This window comes from Ranitomeya imitator, chromosome 4, assembly GCF_032444005.1.
Source record: "Ranitomeya imitator isolate aRanImi1 chromosome 4, aRanImi1.pri, whole genome shotgun sequence".
In the NCBI taxonomy this organism is placed as follows: domain Eukaryota; kingdom Metazoa; phylum Chordata; class Amphibia; order Anura; family Dendrobatidae; genus Ranitomeya; species Ranitomeya imitator.
In genome coordinates this window covers 290071761-290098595 of record NC_091285.1, presented here as the reverse complement: position 1 = coordinate 290098595, position 26835 = coordinate 290071761, and the positions used below count along the sequence as shown (strand labels likewise).

General features: G+C 43.3%; 1 protein-coding gene across 1 annotated transcript in view; it reads right to left on the bottom strand.

Annotated features, from left to right (window-relative positions):
• The window catches only part of ADAMTS20 (ADAM metallopeptidase with thrombospondin type 1 motif 20), a 507015-nt gene that overhangs the window by 88672 nt on the left and 391508 nt on the right, over positions 1 to 26835 (bottom strand). Inside the window, exon 29 of the mRNA XM_069764742.1 lies at positions 1955 to 2119. Coding sequence (XP_069620843.1) covers positions 1955 to 2119 — 165 coding nt within the window. The remainder of the gene's footprint in view (positions 1 to 1954; positions 2120 to 26835) is intronic.

Sequence of the window (26835 nt, the reverse complement as noted above, 5' to 3'; positions counted from 1 at the left end):
CGCCCCCGCCATGCAAACACACCGCTGTACTTTGAGGGGCCCTGTGCCAGTGCCAATGCCAACGAGTGGGCCCCCCCTGCTTGCTCAGGATCACAGCACTTGCAAAGTTGAAATACTTACCTCTCCCTGCTCCACTGCCGTGACGTGGTCCAGATTTACTGGGCCCACTAATTACTTGAACCAGCCCTACCCCCCACAACTTTTGCCAAATGACCCCCAATTTCAAATGCCTTCCAATTATTATAAGCTAAATTACGATTGACAAGCTTCTGTAACAAGAATGGATGTTTTTGCCATTAAAATGGGCAGTGTAGGTGTTTTCCTGGCCTCCACTCACAGCCGACTATGCTCCCCCATTGACTTGCATTGGGTTTCGTGTTTCGGGCGATACCCGACTTTTCGCCTTAATCGGCCGATTCCACTCGACTCGACTTCTAAGATAGTCGGGTTTCGCGAAACACGACTCGACTCTAAAAAGGTCAAGGTCGCTCAACCCTAGTAGTCACTACTGACAGCAGCATCTAAGGGGTTAAATAGATTTGGATGGTGCAAAAACTGATCGTGGCTGATGCAGCAAGTTGTCAGCTATAGTGTCCAGTCGACAGCTGCTGGATTGTCACCTGTATGGGGATATAAGTCTCTTATATCTCAGGTCAGTTAAAAGGCGTATTGGCTGTCATTAAGGGGTTAAAGAAAAAAAAGACGCTTATTAAATGAAAAAGGTTTGAGTAGAATCAAATGTAAACGACTTGGACCCCATTATCCTCCAGTGCTGTCATATTCCAAACTGCAACCTCCCTGGAGGCCCAGAAGTAAAAGGTGTTCAGTGCTCAGAGACCTGGCCGAGGTAAGAGAGGCTGAAACCCGACCACAACGGAACAATACACAGAAGTTGAAGCATCAAGACTGGGTCAAGAAATAACTAAACATAGATTTTCAAAGAATTTATGGACTGATGAGATGAGTGACTCTTCAGAGAAGAAGGCTGACCCCATGGCTGGATCAGTAATGGGCATAGACCTCCACTTCAACTCCAGAAAGGTGGAGGTAGGGAATTGCTGTGGGCTAGTATTATTAATTATTAGAATTATCATTCGAATTATTATTCCTTGGAAGCATATTCAGCTGAATTTTATTGCTGCACAGAGACCTGCCGGGTTTTTGTATGTATATAACAGAATGGAATAGATACCAGGTTGGGGCCAGGAAGGTGAACATATATACCAGGATGGAGGATATATATATATATATATATATATATATATATATATATATATATATATATATATATATATATATATATATATATATATATATATATATATATAATTTTCCAGGATGAGGAACATATATATATATATATATATACCAAGATAGGAAACATATGGTAGCTTGAAAAAAGTATTCACCCACCCACCTTTGGCTTTTTTCCTATTTTGTTAGATTACAATCTGTGTTTAAATATTTTTGGAATCCAACTTGTGTGTGATGCTTCGGCACTAAATAGCCTAAGTTGGCGGAGTGAAGTGAGAAAAATATAGACATGAATTACATTTATGGGATCAAATAAATAAAATTTGGCATGTGCATATGTGTTCAGCCCTTTTGCTATGAAGCCCCTAAATATTTTGGTGCAAGCAGTGACCTTCATAAGTCACATGCTTAATGAAAGGAAGTCCACCTGTGTGCAATCTAAGTGTCACATGTCTGTCAGTATATACCCACCTTTTCTAAGGCCACAGAGGCTTCAACATCTTTCATAAACTGAAGTGTTAATAGTTTATTTTTATCAACTAACAAAAGACAAAGTGACAGAAAAGAAGAGAAATCTAAATCAAATAATATTTGATGTGACAACCATTTGACTTCAAAACAGCATCAGTAGTACAGCAAGTTTGTTAATAATTTTAATGCTTGTTTGAACCAAATTGATGAATGGCAAAAACATTTTTACCTCTTCCCACTTTTCACTTTTCCAAGAAGGGCATCTGCCACTCCTACATATCTTTTGCATGCGAGGCTTTCTCAAGTGCTTACAGTTTTCATCTTCCACTTGTTGGCCATTTGAAATGCAGTGAACATTTCGATCTTGTGTCCCCTTTCCACAGCCAACAGAGCACTAAAATTAAGAAAGATAATAACACCATCTACAAGGAGCAAAAGAATAATAGAACAATTTGCATCTTCTGAGATTTCAACCTACTACTCGTTTGGTTTATAAATAATAATGCAGAATATTGGCAAACATAATGCAGTGTGAAAGCAACTTAAAGGAAACCTGTCACGTCCCTCAGGCCTTTGTAACTAAAAGAGCCATCTTGTGCAGCACTAATGCTGCATTCTGACAAGGTAGCTCTTTTAGTTATGATGCCTGCACACGCTGAAATAAGCGTTTACAAAATGTGCCCCCTCATACACTGAAACCGTCCTGGAGGTGGGACTTTCCTTCCTAATCAGACGCAGCACAGTCGTCACTCCGGGCCCGTCCGCGCGCCGCCTCCCCTTGCTGCATTATCGTCCCTGGCGCCTGAACTGTAAGAACGAAGGGCAGCGCAACTGCACATGCCCCCCCAAAAAACTTAATTCGCAGGCGCCGGGGACGATAATGTTGCAAGAGGAGGCGCCGCCCGGCGTGCACAGGCCCGGAGTGACGGCTGTGCTGCGTCTGATTAGGAAGGAAAGTCCCGCCTCCGGGACGGTTTCACGGTATGAGGGGGCACATTTTATGAAGGTTTATTTCAGCGTGTGCAGGCATCATAACTAAAAGAGCCACCTTGTCAGAATGCAGCATTTGTGCTGCACAAGGTGGTTCTTTTAGTTACAAACGGCTGAGGGACGTGACAGGTTCCCTTTAACATTACTGTCATTATGAAAGAATGCTAAAATGTCTTTTAACCTCATTTATCTGTAAGATTATGAAAGTTGACCCTAGCATCTTCTGAAGAATGCATGTATTCCTATGCATTCCTGTTTACACTTTGTTAATATTGTGAATGGTAGTAAATATTCTGTCCGTATTACAATTGTGCTGCATATTCTGTATGTTGAGCACTGTTAGGCTACTTTCACACTTGCGTTTTTAGCAATCCGTTGCAATCTGTCATTTTGGGCAAAAAACGGATCCTGCAAATATGCCTGCAGGATACGTTTTTTGCCCATAGACTTGTTATCGCGACGGATGGCCACATGTCGCGTCCGTCGTGTGATGGATCCGTTGTGTTTTGGCGGACCGTCGTCACAAAAAAAGTTCAATGTAACTTTTTTGTCTGTTGCATCCGTCATTTTCTACCGCGCATGCGTGGCCGAAACTCCGCCCCCTCCTCCCCGAATTTCAGAATGGGCAGCGGATGCATCGAAAAACTGTATCTGCTGCCCACATCGTGCACAAATTTCACAATGTGCGTTGGTATGTCAGCCCGACGCATTGCGACGGACCCGTACCGACGCAAGTGTGAAAGTAGCCTAAGGTGGTCTTGATTCAATTTACTGGACATATAGTTGAGAAATAACTAGGCATTTATTACACATTCCAGGTGGTCTTCAGGTGGATTAGGAGTATAATAAAATATTAAAACACCATGTGTCTTTATTTCATTAAAATACTTTTTAATAATGTGTGTGTGTTTTATTAACCATCTTGTACTATTGGATTAATAATGGATAGGTGTCATAATTGATGCCTCTCCATTATTAACCTGGCTTAATGTCACCTTACAATAGCAAGGTGACATTAACCCTTCATTATCCCATATCCCACCACTACAGGGGAGTGGTAACAGAGAGGCTAAGTGCCAGAATAGGCGCATCTTACAGATGTGCCTTTTCTGGGGTGGCTGGGGGCAAATATTTTTAGCCGGGGGGTCCTATATCCATGGTCCCTCTCTAGGCTATTAATATCTTCCCTCAGTCACTGGCTTTCCCACTCTGGCAGAGAAAATTGCGTGGGAGCCCACACCAATTTTTTCCGGGATTTAACTCTTTAATTTAATAGCTAGAGACCCCAAATTTGACACAAAGACACTTCTTACATTACTAAAGAGGAATATGTAATAAAAGAAGGGATATGAGATGGTTTACTGTATGTAAACCATGTCTCCTATCCTGTCGGGTTTGTGAAGGAGATAGGAAAAGCCGGCAATTGAATTACCGGCTTTTCTGCTATCTAGCGCTGAAATATATATATATATATATATATATATATATATATATATATATATATATATATATATATATATATATATATATATATATATATATATATACACCTATTCTATGTGTACACATTTATCTATGTGTACACATTTATTCTACCTATTCTATTCTGTCAGTGTGGTTTTACTGTACACCGCGCTGAATTGCCAGCTTTTCTACAGAATACCGCTGCGTATTTCTCGCAAGTCACACACATGGTCCGTGTGTAATCCGTAATTTTCTCGCCCCCATAGACTTTCGTTGGTGTATTTTTTGCGCAATATGCTGACAAACACAGCATGCTGTGATTTTCTACACCCGTAACATACCGTATATTACGGATGCGTAATATACGACAGATAGGAGCTGTCCCATAGAAAATCATTGGGCCGTGTGCAATGCGTATTTTCTGGACATATTTTCTGCGTTCATATGTCCGTAAAACTCGCTAGTGTGACGCCGGCCTTAGTGTTACATAGAACTGCAGATAACATATACTACGTTTGCAGAAAGAGTAGTATGCAGAGTTGCCAAATTATGTTATAAATTTGAGGAGTCACTCCTCTAATTTATGTGACTTAGATGTCATTCAGATGTCCATTGATTCCTCATACATAAAAAATGGACATTTTTTATCGGTGTTTGGTCAGTGTGTCAAATTTACCATCAGTGTTTTAGAAGTGATTTTCTTATATGCAAAACAAATTGCAAAACTTCTTTAATTCTTTGCAATTATTTTTTTGCTGCCAAACCGTTCACAAAAAGAGGACATGTGAATAGCACAATGGACTGTAATGTGTAGGTTTTCTATCTGTGGAAAAATTTAACAACTATGAGAAAAACGGATGTCATAAAGAGGGCTCAGGAAATGAGTAGCGAAGATTGATATGTCAATGTTTTATTCACATTAAAAAACAAGACGTACTCTATAGACATTTTACCAATTTAAAGGAATGAAACTTATTTTAGTTGTAAATTTTGATGGATTCTGTGTGCTAAAAAAAATCTTGTGTAAATAGAACCTTACGATAAATCCAGAGTGGATTTTCTTGGAGGAAGTTATGCAATGATCACCATTATCTTAAACAACCTGATTTAGATAAATGTAACTGATTTTCAGGTGTAAAAATTTCTGCACAAAATCTACTTTCATAGTTTTTAACGTTTATGATAGACATAAGTCATAGAATCATAGAATGTTAGAGTTGGAAGAGACCTCCAGGGTCATCGTGTTCAACCCCCTGCTCAATGCAAGCACAGGATTCACTAAACCATCTCAGACAGATGTCTGTCCAGCCTCTGTTTGAAGAATTCTATTGAAGGAGAACTCACCACCTCTCACAGAAGCCTGTTAGACACACCCTCGCTGTCAAAAAATATTCTAATATCTAAGGCTGGTTTCACACTTGCATTGGGCAGAGCTGCAGAGGGCTGCGTAGTTGCTCCATTAAGCCCCGCCCACTGTTGCACCTCTTCCATTAAGCTCCACCTCCGTCGGCATGCGTCCTGCGTACCTATCTTTAACATTGGGTATGCAGGCCATGCGAATGTATGCGGATGCCTCCGCATGCATCATTTTGACGCTACAATGACCGCAACAAAATGCAACATGTTGCGTTCGGCGCAGCCCTCCGCAGCTCTGCCCAATGCAAGTGTGAAACCAGCCTAATCTGTATCTTCTCCCTTTCAGTTTAATTCCATTGCATCTCGTGTTTCCATTTGCAAATGAGAATAAGGATGAACCCTGTATCCCTTCAGATATTTGTAGACAGCTATGAAGGCTCCTTTTAGCCTTTTTTTTGCAAGCTAAACATTCCCATATCCTTTAACAGTTCCTCGTAAGGCATAGTTTGCAATCCGATCACCATCTTGCTAGCTCTTCTCTGAACTTGCTCTAGTATTTTTTATGTCTGTTTTAAAATGTTGTGTCCAGAACTGGACACAGTATTCCAGATGAGGTCTGACCAAGGAGGAGTAGTGGTGGATAATTACTTCACATGAGCTAGACTCTGTGCTTCTCTTAATGCATTCTAGAACTGTGTTTGCCTTTTTTGCTGCTGCATCAAACTATTGACTTATGTGCAGTCTGTGATCTATTAGTATAGACAAGTCTTTTACACATGTCCTGTTGTTTAGTTCTATTCCTCCCATTCTGTACATGTCATTTTCGTTTTTCTTGCTATAGTACAGCAGGGTTGGTGCAGTGCGACAGATAGGCAGGGACCACACAAAGTTCAACATAAAGAGTGTCTTTATTATCAGACTCAAATACATGAGTGATATTCTATGGATCACAGCCAGGTTTCAGCTAGTACAGTCCGAGTTCAAAACCCGCTGCCGTGGGCAATGGGACCACCATGTCTCTTGGATACATAAGCCGCCTTGAAGTCTCTGGCTCTGTGTTAGCTCCACACAGACCTGGGTTTTACAGAGCCTCCTGCTTTGCAGCTTGCAAACTGACACACACAAGACAAAACTGACAGACTTGAAATGGAATCGTGGCCATAGAGCCACTTCCAAAATTTGAAGTGGAGAGAGGGATTCGTCCCACTACCAAACCTGCAAATCCCTCTAAAAATAAAAGCCCTTGATGAGTTTTCCTAAAAATCTTTTATTTTGCATTGTGATTCACAGGCATTCCGCTGTGAACACAAGGCTTTCCAGTGGGTTTAATAAGATTCCGTCCACATCCTGGGGGACATGTGATATCCCTCACATTGCCCAGATGTAGAATCTTCCCCCTTGCTACATACTATTCTATTAGTTGCTGCCCTTTCTAAGATTATCTAGATAATTTTGAATCCTTTATCTTCTCAAATGTTAGCCCTACCTTCTAGCTTTGCATCGCTTGCAAATTTGATTGGTTTATCTTCAGTTCCCTTTTGTCTAGATTATTTATAAAAATGTTGAAAAAAACTGAGGCCTGGACAGAGCCTTGTGTTACCCCACTTGAAACACTATTCCAATTGGATGTGCAACCATTTATTATCACTCTTTGAGTTGTCAGTCCCATACTTGGCCATTTTTTCAATAAGGACAGTGTGAAATTCTTTGTCAAATGCTTTGCTGAAGTTGAGATATACTATATTATTCCATCATAGAAGGAAGTTAGATTAGTCTGGCATGACTTGTTTGCTACAAACCAAAGCTGGCTCTGGATACTGTATTCTTATTCGAGTACTTACATATATGCTGTTTAATCATTTGTTCAAAGATGTTTCCTGGCTTAGAAGTAAAGCTCACTGGCCTATAATTTTCTGTCTCCACCTTCTTTCCTTTTTTGAAGATAGGGACATAATTTACCCTTCTCCAATCTTTTAGATTTTCTCCTGTTCTCCAGGAAATTTCTGAAAAACAGGCTAGTCTGGCAAGATTCTTGATAGTGGTTCTGCAATTTCCTGTGCTTTTTTCAGTACCCTAGGATGTAATTCATTTGGACCAGGAGATATAAATATATTTAAATTAGCTAAGTGCTCCAACATCATCTCTCTGTTTATAGATAGTGTAGATTTTTACATTCCATCGATAGCACCATGAAGATCAGTTGATGTTACATTTGCTTTCTGAAAGAACACAGATGCAAAATGGGAATTTAACAGTTTGACCTTCTCAACACCATTTTTGACCACTTCGCCCTTTTCATCCTGTAAATATTCTATAGCACCCCCAAAATCCTTTTTTACTGCTTTTGGTCTCGCTTGCAAGCCTCACTTCATTACTGGCTTTAGCTCTTCTGACACTTCCTCTGAATTCCCTGCAGACAGCATTATATTATTTTTTTAGATATGCCCCCTCTTTCCAATGGATATACATTTTTTTTCCTTTTTATCAAGTGTTTAACCCCTTTCCAACATCAAGCGTAATAGTACGTCGATGTTTGACACCCTCCCTTTTATTTGGGCTCTGACGGTGAGTCCATATCTTTTCCAGCACATGTCAGCTGTTTTGAACAGGAAAAAAATTCTAAGTGTTTCTTGCTTGCTTGTTTCTTGCTTGACTTTTTTACTAGGTTAACTAAATGCTAAAACTGACCTGCCATTATGATTCTCCAGATCATTACAAGTTTATAGACGCCAAACATGTCTAGGTTCTTTTTTATATTAGTAATGAAGAAAAATTCCAAACTTTGCTAAAAAAAAAATTGCCCCATTTTCCAATACCTGTAGCATCTCCATTTTTCATGATCTTGGGTTCGGGTGAGGGCTTATTTTTTGAGCGCCAAGCTGACGTTTTTAATGATACAATTTTGGTACAGATACAATCTTTTGATCGCACGTTATTGCATTTTAATGCAATGTTGTGGTGACAAAAAACATAATTCTGGCATTTAGACTTTTTTCTCGCTATGCTATTTAGCGATCAGGTTAAACCTTGTTTTATTAATAGATCGGGGAATTCTGAACGCGGCGATACCAAATATGTGTATGTTTGATTTTATTTTTATTGTTTTATTTTGAATGGGGCAAAAAGGGGGTGATTTGAATTTTTATGTATGTATATTTTTTATATATATTTTTAAAAACTTTTTTTATTACTTTTGGCATGCTTCAATAGTCTCCATAGGAGACACAACCAGATCGGCTCTGCCACATAGAGGCGATGTTCAGATCGCCTCTATATAGCAGAATTACACACTTGCTATGAGCGACGACCACTGGGTCGCGCTCACAGCAAGCCGGCACTGACAACCATAGAGGTCTCCAGGAGACCTCAGGTTGTCATGCCAACACAACGGTGTGCATATTTACGGCTCGATTGCAGGAAGAACAATTTAAATGCTGCTGTCAGAGTTTGACAGCGGCATTTAACTGGTTAATAGCCGCAGGTGGATTGCGATTCCACCCGCGTCTATTGCGGGCACATGTCAGCTATTCAAAACAGCTGACATGTCCCCAGAAAGATGTGGGCTCACCACTGGAGCTCACATCAAAGGGAAGGAGTCCGATATTGGTGTACTATTACGCCCAATTTCAGCAAGGGGTTAAAAACATCAGCTTGGCGCACAAAAAATAAGATCTCACCCAACCCAAGATCACAAAAAATGGAGACGCTACTCGTATCGAAAAATGGCACAATTTATTTTTTTTAACAAAGTTTGGAATTTTTTTTCACCACTTAGATAAAAAAGGACTTAGACATGTTTGCTGTCAATGAACTCATAATGACCTGGAGAGTCAAAATGGCAGGTCAGTTTTAGCTTAGTGAACATAGTAAAAAAGCAAAAACAAAAAACAACTATGTGATTGCACTTTTTTTGCAATTTCACCCCACTTTGAATTTTTTTCCTGTTTTCGAGTACAAGATATGTAAAATCAATTGTGTCATTCAAAAGTACAACTCATCCTACAAAAAACGAGTCATCACATGGCCATTTTGACAAAAAAAAAGTTATGGCTCTGGGAAGAGCAAAAAATAAACATGAAAAATCAAAAAATACCTCTGGTCGTTAAGGGGTTAAGTTCTGTCCTCTGTCTGTCATCAATCCTGGTCTCCTTAAATGCTTCCAATTCTTCCTTCTTTAACGATTGTTACTGATTGTGTAGGGAGAATTTCACTGAGAAAAATCTCCCATTCTTCATGGCCATTGCTGCCCTTTAGAACATCCAGCAATTGGACCTTTCCTACCCTCTTTCTAATATTTTTAGAATCTGCCTCTCTGAAGTCCAACCTTAACCCCTTTACCCCCAAGGGTGGTTTGCACGTTATGGACCGGGTCAATTTTTACAATTCTGACCACTGTCCCTTTTATGAGGTTATAACTCTGGAACGCTTCAACGGATCCCGGTGATTCTGACATTGTTTTCTCGTGACATATTGTACTTCATGATAGTGGTAAAATTTCTTTGATATTACCTGCGTTTATTTGTGAAAAAAACGGAAATTTGGCGAAAATTTTGAAAATTTTGAAAATTTCGCAATTTTCCAACTTTGAATTTTTATGCAATTAAATCACAGAGATATGTCACACAAAATACTTAATAAGTAACATTTCCCACATGTCTACTTTACATCAGCACAATTTTGGAACCAAAAATTTTTTTTTGTTAGGGAGTTATAAGGGTTAAAAGTTGACCAGCAATTTCTCATTTTTACAACACCATTTTATTTTAGGGACCACATCTCATTTGAAGTCATTCTGAGGGGTCTATATGATAGAAAATAGCAGAGCTCGGAAGGGAAGGAGCGCCATTTGACTTTTCAATGCAAAGTTGACTGGAATTGAGATGGGACGCCATGTTGCATTTGGAGAGCCACTGATGTGCCTAAACATTGAAACCCCCCACAAGTGACACCATTTTGGAAAGTAGACCCCCTAAGGAACTTATCTAGAGGTGTGGTGAGCACTTTGACCCACCAAGTGCTTCACAGAAGTTAATAATGCAGAACCGTAAAAATAAAAAATCATTTTTTTTCACAAACATTCTTTTCGCCCCAAATTTTTTATTTTCCCAATGGTAAGAGAAGAAATTGGACCACAAAAGTTGTGGCACAATTTGTCCTGAGTACTCTGATACCCCATATGTGGGGGTAAACCATTGTTTGGGCGCATGGGAGAGCTCGGAAGGGAAGGAGCGCCGTTTGACCTTTCAATGCAAAATTGACAGGAATTGAGATGAGACGCCATGTTGCGTTTGGAGAGCCACTGATGTGCCTAAACATTGAAACCCCCCACAAGTGACACCATTTTGGAAAGTAGACCCCCTAAGGAACTTATCTAGAGGTGTGGTGAGCACTTTGACCCACCAAGTGCTTCACAGAAGTTTATAATGCAGAGCCGTAAAAATAAAACAACATTTTTTTCCCACAAAAATAATTTTTTAGCCCCCAGTTTTGTATTTTCCTGAGGGTAACAGGAGAAATTGGACCCCAAAAGTTGTTGTGCAATTTGTCCTGAGTGCGCTGATACCCTATATGTGGGGGAGAACCAGCGTTTGGGCGCATGGGAGGGCTCGGAAGGGAAGGAGAGCCATTTGGAATACAGACTTAGATGGAATGGTCTGCAGGCGTCACATTGTGTTTGCAGAGCCCCTAATGTACCTAAACAGTAGAAACCCCCCACAAGTGACCCTATATTGGAAACTAGACCCCCCAAGGAACTTATTTAGATGTGTTGTGAGAACTTTGAGCCCCCAAGTATTTCACTACAGTTTATAACGCAGAGCCGTGAAAATAAAATAAAAAATTTCCCCTCAAAATTATTTTTTAGCCCCCAGTTTTGTATTTTCTCGAGGGTAAAAGGAGAAATTGGACCCCAAAAGTTGTTGTCCAATTTGTCCTGAGTGCGTTGATACCCCATATGTGGGGTGAACCAGCGTTTGGGCGCATGGGAGGGCTCGGAAGGGAAGGAGCGCCATTTGGAATGCAGACTTAAATGGAATGGTCTGCAGGCGTCACATTGCGTTTGCAGAGCCCCTAATATACCTAAACAGTAGAAACCCCCACAAGTGACCCCATGTTGGAAACTAGACCCCCCCACGAACTTATCTAGATGTGTTGTGAGAACTTTGAGCCCCCAAGTGTTTCACTACAGTTTATAACGCAGAGCCGTGAAAATAAAAAATCTTTTTTTCCCACAAAAATTATTTTTTAGCCCCAGTTTTGTATTTTCCCAAGGGTAACAGGAGAAATTGGACCCCAAAAGTTGTTGTCCAATTTGTCCTGAGTACGCTGATACCCCATATGTTGGGGTAAACTCCTGTTTGGGCACACGGGAGAGCTCGGAAGGGAAGGAGCACTGTTTTACTTTTTCAATGCAGAATTGGATGGAATTGAGATCGGTCGCCATGTCGCGTTTGGAGATCCCCCTGATGTGCCTAAATAGTGGAAACCCCCCAATTATAACTGAAACCCTAATCCAAACACACCCCTAACCCTAATCCCAACGGTAACCCTAACCACACCTCTAACCCAGACACACCCCTAATCCTAATCCCAATCGCAAATGTAATCCAAACCCTAACCCTAACTTTAGCCCCAACCCTAACTGTAGCCTTAACCCTAACGCTAGCCCTTACCCTAGCCCTAACCCTAGCCCCAACCCTAACCCTAACCCTAGCCCTAGCCCTAACCCTAACCCTAACCCTAGTCCCAACCCTAACCCTAGCCCTAACCCTAGCCCTAACCCTAGCCCTAACCCTAGCCCTAGCCCTAACCCTAACCCTAGCCCTAAACCTAGCCCTAATCCTAGCCCTAGCCCTAGCCCTAGCCCTAGCCCTAGCCCTAGCCCTAGCCCTAACCCTAGCCCTAGCCCTAACCCTAACCCTAACCCTAACCCTAGCCCTAGCCCTAGCCCTAACCCTAGCCCTAACCCTAATGGGAAAATGGAAATAAATACATTTTTTTCATTTACTTTTATAGCGGGTTTTTTAGCGGATTTTTATGATTGGCAGCCGTCACACACTGAAAGACGCTTTTTATTGCAAAAAATATTTTTTGCGTTACCACATTTTGAGAGCTATAATTTTTCCATATTTGAGTCCACAGAGTCATGTGAGGTCTTGTTTTTTGCGGGACGAGTTGACGTTTTTATTGGTAACATTTTCGGGCACGTGACATTTTTTGATCGCTTTTTATTCCGATTTTTGTGAGGCAGAATGACCAAAAACCAGCTATTCATGAATTTCTTTTGGGGGAGGCGTTTATACCGTTCCGCGTTTGGTAAAATTGATAAAGCAGTTTTAATCTTCGGTTCAGTACGATTACAGCGACACCTCATTTATATCATTTTTTTATGTTTTGGCGCTTTTATACGATAAAAACTATTTTATAGAAAAAAATAATTATTTTTGCATCGCTTCTGAGGACTATAACTTTTTTATTTTTTTGCTGTTGTCGCTGTATGGTGGCTCGTTTTTTGCGGGACAAGATGACGCTTTCAGCGGTACCATGGTTATTTATATCCGTCTTTTTGATCGCGTGTTATTCCACTTTATGTTTGGCGGTATGATAATAAAGCGTTGTTTTTTGCCTCGTTTTTTTTTTTTTTTTCTTACGGTGTTTACTGAAGGGGTTAACTAGTGGGCCAGTTTTATAGGTCGGGTCGTTACGGACGCGGAGATACTAAATATGTGTACTTTTATTTTGTTTTTTTTATTTAGATAAAGAAATGTATTTATGGGAATAATATATATTTTTTTTTTTCATTATTTAGGATTTTTTTTTTTTTTTTTTTTACACACTTGGAAATTTTTTTTTTTACTTTTTTACTTTGCCCCAGGGGGGGACAATACAGATCGGTGATCTGCCAGTTTGCACAGCACTCTGACAGATCATCGATCTGTCTGAGAGCAGTGCAGCGTTACCAAGTGCCTTTGATCATCTTTGATCGCGGTGTGCCGGGGGTTAATGTGCCGGGGGCGGTCCGTGACCGCTCCTGGCACATAGTGCCGGATGTCAGCTGCGATAAGCAGCTGACACCCGGCCGCGATCGGCGGCGCTCCCCCCGTGAGCGCGGCCGATCGCGCTGGACGTAATATTCCGTCCTTGGGAATTAAGGCCCACCCCACATGGACGGAATATTACGTCCAATGGCAGAAAGGGGTTAAAGTCTTCCTCCTCTTGAAATCCAAAATTTGAGGATAGCATGATCACTACCTTCTAAATTCCCAACCAATTTTACATCCTTAACCATTTCTTCCCTGTTGATAAGAATTTGGTCCAAGATGGCAGATCCTCTTGTTCTCTTTCATACTTTTAGAGAGACAAAGGTAAGTCTATCAAGTTTAACCTATGCCCTAACACATTTATCCAGAGGAAGGCAAAAACCCCATGAAGCAATTGCTACTTGCCCCATATTATGGGAAAAAATAATTCCGAACTCCACATACAGTAAATGTTGAGGTGTCTTCTTACAGTGAAAAAATCTAAATCACTGAGTTCCTGTTTAAAGGGAATCTGTCACCCCAAAATGTCCTATAAACTAAGGCCACTGGCATCAGGGGCTTAGCTACAGCATTCTGTAATGCTGTAGATAAGCCCCCGATGTATCCTGAAAGATAAGAAAAACAGGTTATATTATACTCATCCAGGGGCGGTAAGGTCCGATGGGTGTCGTGGTCCGGGTCCGGCGCCTCACATCTTCATACGATCACGTAATCTTCTTGTCTTCTTGCTGCGGCTCCGGCGCAGGCGTACTTTATCTGCCCTGTTGAGGGCAGAGCAAAGTACTGCAGTGCACAGGCACTGGGAAAGGTCAGAGAGTCCCGGTGCCGGCGCACTGCAGTACTTTGCTCTGCTCTCAACAGGGCACACAAAGTACACCGTTGAAGGAGCCATGGCAAGAAGACAAGAAGAAGACGACATCGTATGAAGATGGGAAGCGCCGGACCCAGACCCCTACCCACATCGGACCGGACGGCAGTGGGACCGCCCCTAGGTGAATATAATATAACCTGTTTTTCTTATCTTTCAGGTTACATTGGGGGCTTATCTACAGCATTCCAGAGTGCTGTAGATAAGCCCCTGATGCCGACGGCCTTAGTTTATAGGCCATTTTTGAGGTGACAGATTCCCTTTAAATGTATATAAGTCCCATGTTGAGTAAATCTTTACTTATTTTCTGAACTTCTGAGCTTTGAGGAATTTTATAGATATTAAGACCATGTTTTCCAAATACAGCAGCATGACATCATTTCCGCATGTTTTATGAAGATGTTCACACCAAAATATGCAATACTGTTTATGCATTTTTTGAGGGTGCAGGGTTATACATTTAATACATTTCATTTAGTGCAAGAGTACTGCAATACTGGACTTAAAAATGTGTTTGCATTTTACATGCAATTTTTCAAGCTCCCCATAGATGTACTTTATGCTATCATTTAACTGATCAAACTGAAGATTCGATTCTTCATATACAGTACATACAAATGTCTTCACTGCACTGCTATCTACAAGTTTTTTTCTATTCTATTACATAATCAACTTCAGGTTAAAGTTCATTGTTTATGTCATAAGTATCAGTATTTTATATATTGCAATATCAGAATTGGAAAAATAACACTAGTTAAAGTGAACTAGTAAATTAATATGACACACTAGTAAAAATCTAATCGGTGTTTTTGAACACTGAAGGAAAATAGAATTGGACTGGTCCCAAGGAGTACATTCTTGGCATTGAATATCTAAAGCTATGTGAAGATTCAGCAGGACATGTCTGTGATATTGCTTGAGAAGAAACATTCCCTAAGCAAACCAACTTTAAATTATTAAGCATAAGCAAAGACAAATCATAAATTTACTGCATGTCCATGAGGCTTTACTTACCTCTTTCTTGACAATAAAACAGAGCTCGGACTTAAATTATTTTCATCTCAGACATTTATAGCGTATCCAAAGTATATGTCATAAATGCCTAATAAATAGCTGTCCCACTTCTAGAATTAGCACCTATCTCCATTCACTTTTATGGGAGTACTGAAAACAGCCAAATACGCTTGCTTGGTAATTTTCACACAATAGGGTTTTCTCAAATTCTTAAATAGTTAAAATTTCAAATAAGTAACTTTGCAATTAATCGCTTGTCACGGATCCCTTCTCCGTGGTGTAACTAATTCGTCACGTGCCTGCTCTCAGCACGTGACTTTGGTTGTGCCTGCAAGGGTTAATCTATGTCCCCACTCTCAGTCCAACATTCAACCACTGTCCTATGCTGTAATGGGAGCAAAAATCACACACCAACCCAGGCCACACACCCACTCATACACGCTGACACCACTTATCGAACACACGGGCGATGAGTCCTGGAAATATTAATACTAATAATGTCTACCACTCATAAGGCTCACACACCTTAGGCTATGGATTCTTTTAGAACATTCAAGGTTCAACTTGTTAAAGTTTTATACTTTAATACATAAAGGTTCAGTGCGTACAGTAAGAAAAGGTATAAAAATATGATAAGAAAAAGACATACAACTTATGCAAATCAGTATAAAAATAAACAGGAGAAAACTTACAGAAATCATCTAACTGGTAGTTTGCTTTCTGCTCCCTGAGGGGGGGTGAATGGAGTTGGTGGAACACATCAGCGTCTCAGGCTACCCTCACATGTGAACACATTTTTAGGTATACAGGACTAATTTATAGCTTTGATCTGGAGGTCAGGTTTCTAGACCAGCCCCTCAGGTTAATATCATAATTGCTTGTTTTTTGATTGGTCCACGGCCGCGCCTCCAATGAATATATTATTTTCTCTTGAGATACTTTGTGTAAAAGTTCTCACAGAGATACTATCAGGCCGTAATTAACATCTTTCTTCCAAGAGCTAGGAAGTGTCAAATGTTACCTTTCTTCTTGGCTACCAGCAGAACCCTCTGGTGAGATTGGAGGCAGAAGTCTAATTTTCTCAGGAAAATACATATTAACACCTGGGTGCAGCTTTTCAAGACAGATGGTACATTATTGCCAGTGACATAGTCCACTGCACGTGTGTGTGTGTATGTATGTATGTATATATATATATATATATATATATATATATAGTAGCATAGTGCCTACTACGTGTCTTGGGGGACACTCACTTGGTATGGGATTAATGCACTCAGGCACGGTTTTCTTATAAAACACAGTCTCTAGGTTTATTTCACATCAGCATAAACCACATCCTCAGAACTTGGTAACAGCTTGAACACCGTCTGTACATATTGAACTTCACCACAGTTCGTCTCTGACCCCGGTCAGCATAAGACACGGACCTCATCCGTTACCTGCTGGCGACCTTCACAGGTTCCTGGACAACTCTTGGCCTCAGAGGTGCCCCATACAAAATGTCTCTCTCTTCTAACCCCGGTTAGCATAACACGGATCCCTTTCTGTTATCTGTTGGTGCCGCACAGGTTTCTCAGATACCTCTCCTCCACAGAGGTATCCTTCAGATGTTTCTCACTCTGACCCCGGTCAGTTCAACACGGATCTCCATCCGTTCCACACACTGGCGTGTGCTAGGTCCAGAGCCCTGCCATGTGCTCTTCAGGAATCCTATACTCCAGGACTTCCAACACAGGCTTCCAGGACCTTCCAGCATAGACCATTCAGGTCCACACTCAAAGACCAAACATGAACATGTGACCCACACCCTGGTCACATTATATATCCTTAACCACTCTCATGGATGGGAGTGTGTGGATGTGTGGCTAGTTTGTCCTGCCCATCTCACACAACTAGCCTAGTAAGTCTCCCTTACAACTACACCATACATAAACACTCTTGAGGGACTACAGGTCCCAGAACAACAATATTGCATCAGACTTACCACGCAGACTCCCTCTGCGACACATATCGGCCATTCACAACACTGCTGGACTTTGTCTCATCAGAATTATGCCTCCAAGTGCATCTTGCAGTGCACACACAGCACCCCCTGGCTGTACCATTGGTCACTACACCACAATGTATACACACACACATATTTCACCACATCACAATCTCAGAATGTCCAGAAACCTACACACATGGTAAAAATTGTTGGTACCCCTTGTTTAATGACAGAAAAACCCACAATGGTCACAGAAATAACTTGAATCTGACAAAAGTAATAATAAATAAAAAAATTATGAAAATGAACAAAGAAAGTCAGACATTGCTTTTCCACCATGCTTCCCACATAATTTTTACAAAAATAAAACTCATGAAATAGGCCTGGACAGAAAGGATGGTACCCTTAACTTAATATTTAGTTGCACAACCTTTTGAGGCAACCACTGCAATCAAACGATTCCTGTAACTGTCAGTGAGACTTCTGCACCTCTCGACAGGTATTTTGGCCCACTCTTCAAGAGTAAACTTCTCCAGCTGTCTGGTGTTTGAAGGTTGCCTTATCCAGATGGCATGTTTCAGCTCTTTCCAAAGATATTCAATAGGATTTAGGTCAGGGCCTATAGAAGGCCACCTCAGAATAGTCCAATGTTTTCCTCTTAGCCATTCTTGGGTGTTTTTAGCTGTGTGTTTTGGGTCATTATCCTGTTGCAAGACCCATGACCAGTGACTGAGACCAAGCTTTTTGACACTGGGCAGCACATTTCTCTCGAGAATCCCTTGATAGTCTTGAGATTTCATTGTACCCTGCACAGATTCTAGACACCCTGTGCCAGATGCAGAAAAGCAACCCCAGAACATAACAGAGCCTCCTCCATGTTTCACAATAGGGACAGTGTTCTTTTCTTGATATGCTTCATTTTTCCATCTGTCAACATAGAGCTGATGTGCCTTGCCAAAATTTCCATTTTTGTCTCATCTGTCCATAGAACATTTTCCCAGAAGCTTTGTGACTTGTCAACATGTACAGTGGGAATGGAAAGTAATCAGACCCCTTTAAATTTTTGCACCCCATCTTGACTGAAAAAAAAACAGAATTGTAGAATTTTTTGCAAATTTAATAAAAAAGAAAACGGAAATATCACATGGTCATAAGAATTCAGTCCCTTTGCTCAGACACTCATATGCCGTCCATTTTCTTGTGATCCTCCTTGAGATGGTTCTACACCTTTATTAGAGGCCAGCTGTGTTTAATTAAACTGATAGGACTTGATTTGGAAAGGCACCCACCTGTTTATATAAGACCTCACAGCTCACAGCATATGTCATACCAAATGAGAATCATGAGATCAAAGAAACTGGCCAAGAAGCTCAGAGACAGAATGTGGCAAGGCACAGATCTGGCCAAGGTTACAGCAGAATTTCTGCAGTACTCAACTTTCCTAAGAGCACAGTTGCCTCCATAATCCTTAAATTGAAAAAGTTTGGGATCACCAGAATTCTTCCTAGACCTGGCCATCCAGCCAAACTGAGCAATAGTAGGAGAAGAGCCTTGGTGAGAGATGTAAAGAAGAACCCCAATATCGCTGTGGCTGAGCTCCAGAGATGCAGTAGGGAGATGGGAGAAAGTTCAACAAAGTCAACTATCACTGGAGCCCTCCACCAGTTAGGCATTTATGGCAGAGTGGCCTGACGGATGCATCTCCTCAGTGCAAGACATATGAAAGTGCACATAGAGTTTGCTAAAAAAACACATGAAGGACTCCCAGACTATGAGACATAAGATTCTCTGGTCTGATGAGACTAAGATAGACCTTTTTAGTGATAATTCAAAGCGGTATGTGTGGAGAAAGGCACTGCTCATCACTTGCCCAATACAGTGAAACATGGTGGTGGCAGCATCATTCTATGAGAGTGTTTTTCAACTGCAGGGACAAAACGACTGCATTGCCATTAAAGGAAACATGAATGTGGCCAAGTACAGAGATATCCTGGATAAAAACCTCTTCCAGAATGCTCTGGACCTCATACTTGGCCAAATGTTCACCTTCCAACAAGACAATGACCCTAAGCATACAGCTAAAATAACAAAGGTGTGGCTTCAGAACAACTCTGTGACCATTCTTGACTGGCCCAGCCAGAGCCCTGACCTAAACCCAATTGAGCATCTCTGGAGAGACCTGAAAATGGCTGTCCACCAACGTTCACCATCCAACCTGACGGAAATGGAAAGGCTCTCCAAGGAAGAAAGGCAGAGGATCCCCAAATCCAGGTGTGAAAAACTTGTTCCATCATTCCCAAGAAGACTCATGGCTGTACTAGCTCAAAAGGGTGCTTCTACTCAATACTGAGCACAGGGGCTGAATACTTATGACCATGTGATATTTCAGTTTTTTTCTTTTTTAATAAATTTGCAAAAATTACTACATTTCAGCCACTGAGGACTCTCAATTCTAAATATTTTCTATCTACTGGCTAACACGGTACCAAGATATATATCTTTCCTGTAATCTCTAGAGACAACTCTTTCCTTTGCTTCCTTTGGTCCATGTTACATGATACACACCATGTCACCAAACAGCACAGTGAGTATCTGTAGCCCTATATACAGGCCCACTCACTGATTCCAAGGTTGTAGACACCTGTGATGCTAGTTAGTGGACACACCTTGATTTAACATATCCCTTTTGTCACATTATTTTCAGGGGTACCATCATTTCTGTCCAGGCCTATTTCATGAGTTTTTTTGTTTTGTTTTGTTTTTTTTTAATCTGTGGAAGCATGGTTGAAAAGAAATGTCTGACTTTCATTTGTTCATTTTCATAGATATTTTATTGATTAATACTTTTCTCAGATTCAAGTTATTTCTGTGACCATTGTGGGTTTTTCTGTCAATAAATGAGGGGTACCAATAATTTTGACCATTTGTGTAAGTAGGGAGCATATACTTTTCGTTTAGAGCCTGCAAGTGCTGCTTTGAAGGTAGCTGGAGCCATCCAGATTCAATCTCCCTGCGCTTCTTCCATGCTGCAGAGGTAATGCTACCTCTGCTAGCAGCATCTAAAAGCGCTCAGCTTGGTCTGAACGGTAAATATTCAGAGATTCACTGCTCTGTTCGATCTTCTAACAATATTTTTGGTGTTTCAGAGAAAAATGTACCTACAGCCAGGCTAGAACTAATGCTGCTCATAGTTTAGGCAGCATGAATCCATTGATCCTTTTAAATACTGGGGGCAACTGAGGGCTAGGTAGATTAGGTTATTCAAAGCCTATTTCTAACATGAGAAAATTATTACTACATTGGATTCATAACATAATGTGAACCATATGGAAACATCAAACATTATCATATTACAAAGTTATAAGACCAAGCTGGAAACAATAGTATTCAAAGCTATGTTTCCATGGAAATAATTTATGGCCAATAACTGTTCTCCATTTTATTTATATCTATTATTTGGCAAAAGAAATAAAAATGTATAGAAACTTTAGTGCTGTCCTTTTAGACAGTTACAGTACATGATTTCATTTAGGTTATCAATAGTGTTGAGCATTCCGATACCGCAAGTATCGGGTATCGGCCGATATTTGCGGTATCGGAATTCCGATACCGAATTCCGATACTTCCCGCGTATCGGATACCGGAATCGGAAGTTCCCAGAATTCAAACTGAACGCAGCAGCCAATGAGGAATGATTGGAAGTGTGGGCACATCCTGTTTAGCATGGTGGGCATGTAAGTACTGGCAAGGCTGTGATTGGCTGCTGAAATGATGTCACTCTGCACTATAAAAAACGCTGCCGCCATTTTGCGCTCACTCTGCTGTGATTTCAGTTAGGGACAGGACGCTGTGTTCTAACTGAGGGCCAGTTGAGATAGCTAATTGCTTTATTTTCCTTTCCCAAGGCTAATTTAGCAAAACGCTGTGTGTTCTTCACTGTTCACCTTGCTCTTGCCTTGCAGCGCTGTTTTAACAGCGTTCTGCAAGGTCTCTGTGTGTGTGTGCAGCTCACTCTGTAGTCTGTGTGCAGCCATATACCCGGTTGTATTCAGCTCAGGGGGGGTTCACACTGCCTCACACAGTTGTCCTTTTTTGCTCATAGTGCAGCCTGCTGCACATTTTTTCTCAAATTTCCTATTAGTGTTTTTCCACCCGTCTCCAGCTAAATTGTGGAAAAACACTACATAGGATAACCTAGAGGGGTTTTTTTGGGCCTTGCAGCGCCGTTTACGGCTGTCTGCACGGTCTCCGTGTGAGCGCAGCTCGCCCTGTAGTCTGTGTGCAGACATAGCCGGTTGGATTCAGCTCAGGGTGCGTTACTGCCTCATACCTTGAAAAAAAATTTCCTTTTTTTCAAATAGTGCAGCCTGTTTAAAATTTTAAAAAAAATTTCCTATTAGTGTCTTTCCACCCGTCTCCAGCTAAATAGTGGAAAAACACTACATAGGATAACCTAGAGGAGGGTTTTTGGGCCTTGCAGCGCCGTTTACGGCTGTCTGCACGGTCTCCGTGTGAGCGCAGCTCGCCCTGTAGTCTGTGTGCAGCCATAGCCGGTTGGATTCAGCTCAGGGTGTGTTACTGCCTCATACCTTGAAAAAAAATTTCCTTTTTTTCAAATAGTGCAGCCTGTTTAAAATTTGAAAAAAACATTTCCTATTAGTGTCTTTCCACCTGTCTCCAGCTAAATAGTGGAAAAACACTACATAGGATAACCTAGAGGAGGGTTTTTGGGCCTTGCAGCGCTGTTTACGGCTGTCTGCACGGTCCCCGTGTGAGTTAAACTTGCTCTGTAGTCCGATCTGCAGAAAAAAAAAAAGTAAAGTTCACCAAACACCACTTAACACTTGTGTAGGCCACATTTGAAAAATAATAAAGTTTAGTCCACACTTTACAACATTAGTGTTTCTTACACCTGTTAGGAGGAGCATTTCAGGAATAAGCACACTAAGGCCTTAGTACTTTTCTGCTTATCTTTATCTGTCAACCAAGATGAAGAGGGCAGGGAGTAAGGCACGTGGGCGTGGGCGCGGAGCAGGGAGAGGAGCAGGGAGAGGACGTGGTGATTCTGTGCCTGCTGCGGGCACCGGTGACTCGTCGTCACTCAGTTTCAGCAGGGAACAGTCCTTCATGCGCAGCTTTGTCGGAGAGCGCCGTGCATCGCTGCTGCGTGAAGGTCAAATTGAAGCCGTTGTCGGGTGGATGGCAGCTAACACCTCGGCATCGACTTCAGTTAGTGCCACATCCTCTCAGGCACAGAGCACTGGAGAGCAGCCATCTGTCTCTTCACCACCTGCCAAATTGGCCAGGCAGTCAGAGAGCCCAGGACAGGAGCCGTCTCTACTTCTGTTCTCTGAATCTCTTGGCTTGGAAACAGGGGGCCAGCCAAGCAGCATTGGAGAAATGGAAGAAGAGGCAGTGTGCAGTGATGCCCAACAGCTTTGTCTCTCTGACTCTGAAGAGGCGGGTGGGCCAGTGCCTCCGGTGACCACAGCGCAGTACGCATCTGATGATGAAACTCAGGTGCCGCTTTCTGGTGCGTACTGTGCTGCCGAGACTACCCAGGAGGAGCAGTTGGTGGCAGAGGGTAGTGGAGATGATGAGGTCGTTGACCCATCGTGGCGTGAGGAACAGGAAGGTGGTGGGAGCAGCTCTGAGGAAGAGATTCCCCTTACGGGCCAAAAAGGGAGAGGGAGGGGGAAGACTGCGGAGCCTGTAGCCTCCACTTTGGCACCCGTTAGGAGCCTGTCTCTTTCCAAAGCCAAAAAGGGCGCTCCCAAGACTTGCAGTGCCTGGTCCTTTTTTGACACAGTTGCAGATGACATTTGTTTTGTCAAATGCAAGCTGTGTCATCAGAAAGTCAAAAGAGGGAAAAATGTCAGCAACCTCAATACCACAAATATGTGGAAACGTGCGGACCAGGCACGCGGTGGAGTTACAGAAACACACTGAAGATGTAGGCCAACCAACAGCGGCAGCTACCACCTCTTCAGCTCGTGTTGCCTCTTCCTCCAGCTCACGCACAGCTGGTTTGGCTTCCTCCCAGATCGCCATGGAAGAACCTCTGGCACTGTTGTCCAGAGACCTTGTGTAATTCCACCCACAGCACCACCTTCCCAGTCATCCTCACACTCCCAGTCTACTCTACAGCCATCGGTAGTACAGGCATGGGAGAAAAGGCGGGCATTCTCGGCCAACCACCCCCGAGCACAGGCTCTGAATGCAGGCATTGCCAAACTGTTGTCCCTGGAAATGCTCTCATTCAGGCTGGTGGAGACTGACAGCTTCCGTGACTTGATGGCATTGGCAGTCCCACAGTACAAGGTGCCCAGCCGCTTTTACTTCAGCAGGCAAGCTGTCCCTGCCCTGCACAGGCATGTTGAGGGAAACATAAAACATGCGCTACTGAACGCCGTCAGTAGCAAGGTCCACCTCACCACCGATGCGTGGACCAGTCAGCATGGACAGGGGCGATACGTTTCCCTCACTGCCCATTGGGTTAATGTTATTGAGCCAGGTACAGATCGTGCGAGTGGCGCAGGACGTGTCCTGCTCACTCCAAGGATTGCAGGAATCCAGTCTGTACGCATTGACTCCTCCTCTTACACAAGTTCCTCAGAATAATCTCTGCAGGAGCCGTCACAGTCCACCTCCACATGGACCCGTGAACGTTTACCTATGACCGACATGAGCACAGCCATGGCCAAATGTCAGCAGGCCGTCTTGAAACTAGTTTCATTGGGGAATCGAAGCCACACAGCGCAGGAGCTCTGGAATGCCATCAAGCAGGAGAGCGATGTGTGGTTACTGCCAGCGAATCTCCAGCCAGGCATGGTAGTGTGTGACAATGGCCGAAATCTGGTGGCAGCTTTGGCCCTTGGCAACCTCACTCACATCCCATGTCTGGCACATGTGCTCAATTTGGTTGTGCAGAGTTTTCTGAGGGACTATCCGGATCTTGATGCACTGCTGCACAAGGTCCGCCTAGAGTGTGCTCACTTGCGGCGTTCCAGCTTGGCAAGATCCCGCATTGCTGCTCTGCAGTGCCGATTCCACCTTCCGGAACACTGCATCATATGTGACCTACCTACCCAGTGGAATTCCACGTTACATATGTTGGAGCGGTTGTGTGAGCAGCAGCAAGCAGTTATGGAGTACCAGCTGCATCAGGCGCAAAGAAGTCGCAGTCAGCGCCGATCAGACTTCACAACCACAGAGTGGGCCACTATGAAGGACGTCTGCCAGGTTTTGCGTCCTTTTGATTATTCCACGCGGATGGCAAGTGCAGATGATGCACTAGTCAGCATGACTGTCCCCCTTATCTGCCTGCTTCAGCAAACTTTGCAAGGGTTAAGGGATGATGTTGTGGAAGAGGTGGAGGATGAGGAGTCACCTTTTCCATCAGCTTCTGGAGAGTCAGCGCCACGTGGTTCCTCACAAAGGGGTACGCAGGGGCCACTTTGTGAGGAGGATGAGGAGGAGTCAATGGAGGAGGAAGAGCTCCGTCCAGAGGAGGGAGCGACACAATTGTCCAGTGGTCAGTGTGTACAGCGAGGGTGGGGTGATGACGAGCGGGCAGAGATCATGTCTCAAGCAGGGGACAGCGTTTCTGGGCCAGTTGGCAGTCTGCAGCACATGGTGGATTTCATGCTGCAGTGCCTGAGAAACGACCGCCGCATCAACCACATTCTCAACATGCCTGATTATTGGGTGTTCACCCTCCTCGATCCTCGCTACCGGGACAACGTTCAAAACCTCATCCCTGCGTTGACCCGGGAGCGTAAATTGCGGGAGTACCACGACACACTGGTGAATTCCATCATCTTCTCCAGTCCAACTGAGAGGAGTGCTGCTAGTGCTTTACAAAGCAGCTCAGTGCGTCGAGGCAGTGGGGGAGGCTCTGCCCAAAGAGGGAGCAGAAGCAGTGCCTCTGCCCAAGGCAAGCCCAGTATGGCACAACTCTGGCACACTTTTGTGTGCCCGCCCCAAATGTCTACACCATCACCGGCGGCTCCAGTCAGCAGGAGGCAACGGTTCCGTCAGATGGTGACAGACTACATGGCTTGCCCTCTTACTGTACTCCCAGACGGCTCTTCCCCGTTCAAGTTTTGGGTCTCTAAGCTGGATACATGGCCAGAGCTAAGCCAGTATGCATTGGAGGTGCTGGCTTGCCCTGCGGCTAGTGTCTTATCGGAACGTGTCTTTAGTGCCGCAGGTGGTGTACTAACAGACCGTCGCATGCGACTATCCTCCGATAACGTTGACCGGCTTACTTTCCTGAAAATGAACCAGGCCTGGATCTCGCAGGAATTTGCCACTCCTCTGCCTGATTAAGTAATTGGGTGTCATCCAGGTCTCCTGCTGTGTTCATCTTTCTACCACCTGAACTGCTATTCCTGGGCTCCAACACCGCCAGTTGCGGCTCAGAAGTGCAGGCTGCACAGTAAAAACATACGACCCAGTGTTATTGGGTTTCAGTAACGTCAGCTGATCCCCAGCTGTGTAGCCGGCAATGTGTCCTGCGACCGCCACGCTGGCACAACAACCTAAATGTAAGGGAACCTGTCCCCCCCCCTGTCATTTGTTACTGAAAGAGCCATCTTGTGCAGCAGTAATGCTGCACAAGGAAAAGGTAGCTCTTTTAGTTTAGCTCCTTGCACACGCAGAACTTAACACTTATAAAATGTGTTCACTGATACCGTTATACCATCCTGGAGCTGGGACTTTCCTTCGTAATGTGACGCAGCACAGCCGTCATTCCTACCCCCTTGGTGCCATGCGCTGCCTCCTCAGCGTTGTTTTAAGCTGTCACGGAGCCTGCGCTGTTCTGTTATCCCTTGGCCATGCCCTATTTGCGCTGCCTGTCTTCTGACATAATTTGGTGTCAGGCTGGCTGCGCCTGTGCGGCCGCGCTGCCCGAGATCCCGTCTCGCAGTGTCTTCTGATTAAATCACACTGCGGGCCTGGGATCCATGGGCATGCGCAGTGCATATCTTCCCCTCGGGCTCTCGCTCATCTCCCTCCGCCTTCTTTAGACTGTGCGCCATCAGCTGATCCCTAATAGCATGCCACGGCCGTGACACCGCACAGTCTGAAGAAGAGGGAAGGAGGGGCGTGAGAGTCGAGGATATGCACTGTGCATGCCCATGGATCCAAGGCCCGCAGTGGGATTACGTTAGACGACACTGCGAGGTGGGATCTGGAGCAGCGTGGACGCACAGGCACTGACAGCCTGACATCAAATTATGTCAGAAGACAGGCAGCGCTAATTGGGCATGGCCAAGGGATAACAGAACAGCGCAGGCTCTGTGACAGCTTAAAACAACGCTGAGGAGGCAGCGCACGGCACCAAGGGGATAGGAATGACAGCTGTGCTGTGTCCCATTACGAAG